This window comes from Pyrus communis, chromosome 12, assembly GCF_963583255.1.
Source record: "Pyrus communis chromosome 12, drPyrComm1.1, whole genome shotgun sequence".
NCBI lineage: Eukaryota > Viridiplantae > Streptophyta > Magnoliopsida > Rosales > Rosaceae > Pyrus > Pyrus communis.
In genome coordinates, this window is record NC_084814.1 from 15,698,770 (window position 1) to 15,706,518 (window position 7,749).

At 37.4% G+C, this 7,749-nt stretch overlaps 1 protein-coding gene across 1 annotated transcript; it reads left to right on the forward strand.

Annotated features, from left to right (window-relative positions):
* Positions 1-1,347: 1,347 nt before the first annotated feature.
* Positions 1,348-7,399, forward strand: LOC137710700 (general transcription and DNA repair factor IIH helicase/translocase subunit XPB1). Its single transcript, XM_068449803.1, has 20 exons — positions 1,348-1,497; positions 1,590-1,636; positions 1,736-1,805; positions 1,914-2,076; positions 2,179-2,401; positions 2,516-2,572; positions 2,803-2,946; positions 3,272-3,352; positions 3,463-3,550; positions 3,979-4,316; positions 4,414-4,489; positions 4,586-4,779; positions 4,956-5,119; positions 5,207-5,279; positions 5,720-5,833; positions 6,165-6,245; positions 6,409-6,468; positions 6,591-6,674; positions 6,761-6,903; positions 7,012-7,399. The coding sequence occupies exons 1-20, from the start codon at positions 1,488-1,490 to the stop codon at positions 7,103-7,105; spliced, it is 2,304 nt and encodes a 767-aa protein (XP_068305904.1). The 5' UTR covers positions 1,348-1,487; the 3' UTR covers positions 7,106-7,399.
* Positions 7,400-7,749: the final 350 nt, after the last annotated feature.

The window sequence follows — 7,749 nt, forward strand, 5'->3', positions numbered from 1 at the left end:
GGCCTCATGCTAGGTAGAGATGAGAATATACATATAAGGATCATTCCCTGAGCGATGTGGAATCTAACATGGGATCTGGATAAGATAACAATTCTAACCGTTAAACTCGATAGTAATGGATAACTGTCTGAATGAATTGGATTTGGATATGAAAATTCGGGGTATATTTTGGGTATGGGAAAAACCATGAATATTATTTAGTTATGGTTTTGGATATGGTTATACGGATCCCCAATCTGTATCTCTTCCCGTATCCGAATAGAATAATATATAATATTAAAGTATTAAATAATATATATTCATTATTCACAGAATCTATTACCTTAAGAATACAAAAATTGCATTGTGTGAGTTGCATTTTGTGGGAAAATTCAAAAGTTTTGATACGAATCAAAATCTATAAGAATTCAACAGTACTTCTAGTTCTAGGAGATATCAAAGATCTGCCAACATTATCAATGTTTAGCTTTAATTTTTATACTCTACAAGATCCATTCATTAAATAATTTTATACATCAAATATTTAGTGATGAAATTAATATTTACTAAATTATCATGCGTCAATTGAATGAATATATTTTTTGTATTAATGAAGATGGATATAACCGTTACCGATGAGCAGTTCGTTACGCGGTGAGTATAGTTATGGATAATACCCAATGATCCAATGATTAATTTGTGGTTATATATGGTTAATTTTCGTGATTATGAGAATGGATATAGCATTTCAGTTCTCAAACTGAACCGTTGTCATTCTTAATTCTGGACCCTGTGGTCTAGGGAAAGCTTGATCACCTGCTGTTGGATGAGATCAAACGGTGGAGAAATATATGTGTTTTTTATGTTGACTCTTTCTCTCTCGTTCCTCACATCTTCTCTCTCACCGTCGGAGCCAGATTCGATCACCATCGCGGCCACATTCAACACGCCGCCAGAAGGTCAACCGCCTTAAGCGAGCCAGAAGGAAGGTGGCGAACCGGAGGAGGTGAATCAGTTGCGGAAAACGATAGAATCGTTGAATGTGGAGCTCTGGAAGAGAAACAAATGCTAGCTGCGGCAGAATGGCGGCGTTGGCTCTGAAGCACCTTCAGAAATCACACAGGGAAGCAGATTCCAGAGCTCAGTCGGTGAAGGTCCGATTGTGTCTCTTCAATAGTGTTAAGGTAAAAAGGCAAAAATATCTTAAATAAACACTTAAATTTCTCTACCGTTGGATTAGATCCGACGGTGGTGAACGGGACCGAGGTCCTTTTATACGATCCAACACGTGCCACGCACATGTCTTGATTCGGTGACCATCGTTTCTCACTATTGGCTTAGGCGGTTCCATTGCGCTATAAATAAAACCTGACCGGAACTCGGAGAGCATTCCAAATTTCCAATATCCCTCGATCCAAAAACCCAAACGAAAAATCAAAAACAAAAACAAAAACAAAATCAATCGAATTTAATTAGGTTTAATTTCAATTTTATCTGCATAAACAACAATGGGACACGGTATTTTTCAGTTGTTTTTCTCAATTTTATTTTTAATTTCATTCAGAATTTAAGATAGATTAGTGGTGCTAATTGTTGTTTCAATCTTTCAGGTGATAAAGGAGGCAGACCCAGTAAAAAACCCAAATTCTCCGCCAAGGTTTCTGTTTTTGATTTGTTCTTCCAATTGTTTCTGTAATTTTACATAAATTTCTTACGATTTATTGCTCACAACATCAGCTGTTGTATGCAATTGCAGGAAATTGCTCACGTGGAAGACGACGACCCATATTACGGCGGCGAAGATGTCGACGATGATCCTCGCGACGGTACTGAAATTACTCTCTGTTTTGGAAATTAGTTTTTGATTTTTCTGATGGGTTTTGGTTACCTTGAATTAATTTGGGTGAATTTTGACTGTCATTGGTTGATTAAAGGTGAAGGGAAAAAGAGGGATTTTACCAAATTAGAACTGAAACCTGACCACGCCAATCGGCCTTTATGGGCTTGCGCTGATGGCCGGATATTCCTCGAAACCTTCTCTGCTTTGTACAAACAAGCTTATGATTTCCTAATTGCCATTGCGGAACCCGTTTGCAGGTACCCATTTTTTGAGTTCAGACGAGATTCTAATTGTTGGCCGGGTTCTTTGTTTTGTTGAATTAAGGAAAATTTATAATGTATGCGGGTTTTGCTTAATAGGCCAGAGTCGATGCACGAGTACAATTTGACCCCACATTCGTTGTACGCGGCTGTGTCAGTCGGTCTTGAGACAGAAACCATCATTTCTGTTTTGAATAAACTGTCAAAGACCAAGCTCCCTAAAGAAATGATTGAATTTATACACGGTTCTACTGCCAATTACGGCAAAGTGAAGCTCGTGCTTAAGAAGAATAAGTATTTTGTCGAATCCCCATTCCCAGAGGCAAGCTTTTTATGCCTTTGCATTTTTCCATTTATATTATGGATACAGATTTGTTTGGTTATTGAGCTGTTCCAATCTGTTTGGTTATTGAGCTGTTCTTGGAAACGGTTGCAGGTATTGAAGACATTGCTTAAGGACGAAGTTATATCTAGAGCAAGGCTTAACTCTGAGGTTTGCACATTGATCTTCCTAGAATCTTTTTGAGTGCATGCGTTAATTATTAATATATATTGTTTCTCCAAGTCTTCATCAGTAATATGTTTTAACTTCTTACTTGCATATGTGGATCATTATGTTGAAACTATTTAGTTTGTAAGAGTAGTTTTCTTTGATTTCCCTAGTGTGTGATGTGCATGGAAAAACCTATTTCAACATTGATATAAATTGGAGTTCTTTTATAGGGTTCTCGTGGAGTTGATGATTTTACCATTAGCAAAACAATGGGTGAAATTGGAGCTGGTCCCAGTGATTTGCTAAATGAAGCAGAACTGGCAGCTGCAGCTGAAGAAAAAGAAACTCATGCATTTGAAATTGATCCTTCACAGGTAGATTGTTTGTGATTTGAAAAATGATGCCCCTTGTTTCTCATTGTTAGCTTGTCTCCCTCTAGGTCATGGTTGGTATTAGGGTCACAGTTTAGACTCTTACCCCTACACTATCTTCTTGAAACTGACGCCCTTGGTTATGCATATTTCCTGCTGCACCGTGTTCCCATCTATTAGGTTGATAAGTACCTAGATTTCATCACAATAAACAGAGAAAGCAATCATTGAATGTCAATATATTGGCATCTAGTGAGACTTTATTCATCTTATAATTTTCATTGGATGATATGTGCATTAGATCAGCATTCTTTTGTATGATTGTCAGGTTGAAAATGTTAAGGAACGTTGCTTGCCAAATGCTTTGAACTATCCCATGTTGGAGGAGTATGACTTCAGAAATGATACAGTGAGTTAATGACCAAGTTTCTTCCTGCACAGAATTATTAGTTGCTGATAAATCAACCATTTTTTTGTTTTTTGATTTTCATCAAAACCATCACTCTTTTCACACTGCAGGTTAACCCTGATCTAGATATGGAACTAAAGCCTCAGGCTCAACCACGACCTTATCAGGAGAAGAGCTTGAGTAAAATGTTTGGGAATGGTATGCTTCTTGAAAATTTAAGCATTCTTTGAAGAAGTAATCTACTTTTCTGAACATTTAATCATGGGAGCTCTCTGAATTCATTCAATTTAACCAGGCTTGTTCAATTTTGGCTGGAATTACCATGTAAAGGACTATTCATTTTTAACTTTTCTTTAAAGATCTGTGCATAAGCATTAAGCAGTCGACATTAGTTCCTTTGAATGAAAAGAGAACATATTTATCTTGCGTTATTTGATGTTTTTTTCCTTTTCCTGTTTCCCTTTTATTATTAATTTTAATTCCTGAAAAATATTTAAGGACCTAGTTTTTCTGTTTGAGTTTTTTTTTTTCGGTTCATAATGTCTTTCTAATACTAAGAAATAAACATGTCGTTTTGGCTAAGAGTTAGATCTTTTTATCTTCAAATTTATCATGTAACATTGCAGGGAGAGCAAGATCTGGCATTATTGTGCTACCCTGTGGTGCCGGAAAATCTCTAGTTGGTGTTTCTGCAGCTTCCCGGATAAGAAAGAGCTGCCTTTGTTTAGCAACAAATGCTGTCTCTGTTGATCAGTGGGCCTTTCAGTTCAAGTTGTGGTCAACCATCCGCGATGATCAAATTTGTCGTTTCACATCTGATAGTAAAGAAAGGTTCCGTGGAAATGCTGGGGTGGTTGTAACAACATATAACATGGTTGCCTTTGGTGGAAAGAGGTCAGAAGAATCTGAAAAGATTATTGAAGAAATAAGAAATAGAGAATGGGGATTGCTTCTCATGGACGAGGTAATTATATTATTTTCATGGATGAATCTTTACTCGTAAGATTATGTACACCTCATATGCATTATAGAACATTAACCATTTCCTCCTTTTTATTTAGGTGCACGTTGTTCCTGCTCAAATGTTTCGGAAGGTCATTAGCATTACTAAGTCTCACTGCAAGCTTGGGCTCACTGGTAAGTGTGATAATCATGGCTTCAGACCATATCCTACATTTGTCCTTGATCTTTTTGCTCCTGGAATTCCTAATTTATTTATCAATATATTTGCAGCCACACTTGTGAGAGAGGATGAGAGGATCACAGATTTGAACTTCCTTATTGGTCCGAAATTGTATGAAGCAAACTGGTTGGATTTGGTAAAAGGTGGATTTATTGCAAATGTACAGTGCGCTGAAGTATGGTGTCCAATGACAAAAGAGTTCTTTGCAGAATATTTGAAGAAAGAGAACTCCAAGAAAAAGCAGGTGTGTCCATCCTGAAGTGCTCATAGTTGAGGGTCGGGTGTTTATTCATTTTTTATAATTTCCTTTTGTGCCAAGATATAACATTTGTCATTTGGTGTCAAGCATGTGACATCAAATTTTGTTTGGTACAAAATGTTTCTGGTTGCTGTCGCCTGATGCTTCCTTTTCATTTTCAGGCACTTTATGTGATGAATCCAAATAAGTTTAGGGCATGCGAGTTTCTTATACGTTTCCATGAACAGCAACGTGGAGATAAAATTATTGTCTTTGCTGACAATCTTTTTGCACTAGTGGAGTATGCAATGAAACTTCGGAAACCTATGATCTATGGTGCCACCAGGTTGCTCATGGGCATATTTTGTATTCATTAACAATGTTTCCTTGGGTTTTGTCGCATCTAATACTGGCTAAATCTTTGTGATGTCAGCCATGTGGAGAGGACAAAAATCCTAGAAGCTTTTAAAACAAGTCGTGACGTAAACACTATATTCCTGTCTAAGGTACTCTATCAATGTTGTCATCCTTTATAACGTTCTTGTTTTATGAAATAGATTTCACTTTCTTTTTCTTGTAAGAAGATAAGTTTCCATTTATTTTAAATGAATTTGTGTGATAATTACTACTTGGTTGCTGGGATCTCGTGTTTCGGTTAGGCTTTATTCTAGCTTATCACTTATTTACTTTGATGCGAAACACTTGTGCGCTTTTAGGGGGAAAGAGAAAGAAAAGCCTATTTTGTCATAAGAAATTGAATTGTTTCGGTCTTTCTATTGCTGCTTTTCAAAGGAGTAGTCTGTCTACTTTTGACAACTTAAACATATCATATATCACGGACAATTGGGAGATATATGCATTTTTATTGTGTAAAGGTTATTTATTGTATTTGAAGCTAAACATTTGATCTAAAAAGGATGTTTGATTAATTTTATGTTAATTTCAGGTAGGTGATAATTCCATAGACATTCCGGAGGCAAATGTGATAATTCAGATTTCGTCGCATGCTGGTTCAAGACGTCAAGAAGCGCAGCGTCTTGGTCGTATTCTGAGGGCTAAGGTTTGTGTTCCTACGGATATAATTGCACCTTCTTCTGATAGTGGGGTTTTATTATTTGAGGAATTAGTTACCATTTTCTTCCCCATGACTCTGTACTTCTGTATTTTTCACCCTTTATACATCCGTTTGACAAAATCCTGGTTACCATATTTTGTTTTCTTCTTTTCTTTTTGATATAATGGGGGCCAAGGCCAATTTTGTGCTATTTTCTTTGTGTCATTACTATTGGTGAATGCCATAAGATGCAGTTTCTGTGTTCTCAAATCTGGAGATCACATGAATTCACTATTCACAATCACTAGATATCTCATTTTAATGTGTTCTTGTACAGGGTAGACTTCAGGACCGGATGGCAGGAGGTAAAGAGGAGTACAATGCATTCTTTTATTCCCTCGTATCGATGGACACACAGGTATGTGCTTATTTTTTCCTTCTTCCTGTGTTCGACATTAAGGAATTTTTTATAGAGAATTTTTTGACAGTGTCCCCAAGAAATGAGATTATTGCTCAGATGATAATATAACTTCCATTTTGTTATATCTCCGTACTCAATTAGTCATCTGTTTGGAATACAGGAAATGTACTATTCAACTAAGCGGCAGCAGTTTTTGATTGATCAAGGTTATAGTTTCAAGGTACAATATTTGATATATCTATGTTCTCTTGGAAGTGCTGTTGTCATTAGCTGTAAAAAATTGTATCTTTCCTTGATCTCTACGGTTCCGTAATTATCTTTCCTATTATTTACTATTGACAGATTATTACAAGCTTGCCCCCGCCTGATTCAGGCCCAGAATTGAACTACCACCATCTTAATGACCAACTGTCACTACTCTCCAAGGTTACCTGTTTTTATTGTTTCCCAAGTTTTTGCTCAAAACATTATTTCTTAGAGATGGAAATTTCTGACTTGTTTATCTTCCCCAGGTGTTGAGTGCTGGTGATGATGCAGTTGGTTTGGAGCAACTAGAAGAAGACGCCGATGACATTGCCCTTCATAAAGCTCGCCGTTTCAGTGGATCCATGAGTGCTATGTCGGGTGCAAATGGGATGGTTTACATGGAATACAGGTATATGCCGATCTGGTTTTCCTTGTTTTTTCTTTGTTAGGAAGTAGGAAGAAGGTACATGTACCATTGTTTGGCTTAACCATGACCCCGTGTACCCTACTGTGCCAGCACTGGGAGAAACAAATTTGGCAAAGGCCAGATCAAGGGTAAGCCCAAGGATCCAGCCAAGCGACATCATTTGTTTAAAAAACGCTTTACCTGAGGAGAGAGAGACTAGAGAAACAAAGATAAGCGGAGATCTGAGGTGATGCTCCTCCGATGTTTGGATAGGAACACCCCCTGTTCCTCATCTTGTAAATTTTTGGAAACTGGCGAAGTGTGCTCTCGGTAGAAATTGTGCTGTAAAAGAAAATTCACCTGATCTGTGGAGTGTCCTTGTACTCTAGCTTGATATGGAAGTTATTATGCGGAGGAAGATGGATAAACTTGGAACGCAAGTTGTTTGAAAGCGAGTACGATACATTAGAAAAACGGATATAAAATCAAATTTACATCTCCCCCACCTTTACTTGCTCATAGGCAAATTATGTGTTATCGAAAGGACCTTGTCCGCGATCCATTGATGGGACGTGTTCTTCGGCAACAAGGCAAATGTGACTCAGCATTTAGCAGAGAAGACACATCGAGCAAAGACGATAGTAGGGAGGGTTGATGCTAAAAAATAGGCCAAGAACAGGAAGAAGGCAATTTTTGCTAGACATCCATACCATTCTCCACCATATGTAGACTGAGTGGAAATAAAAACAGGGGCCACTGGGTAAGAAAGCCACTTAATCACATTGTAAACTCTGAAATCCTTCTGTCGCCAGTAACGAAACTTAAATAAACGACTCTTCCAACCAACTT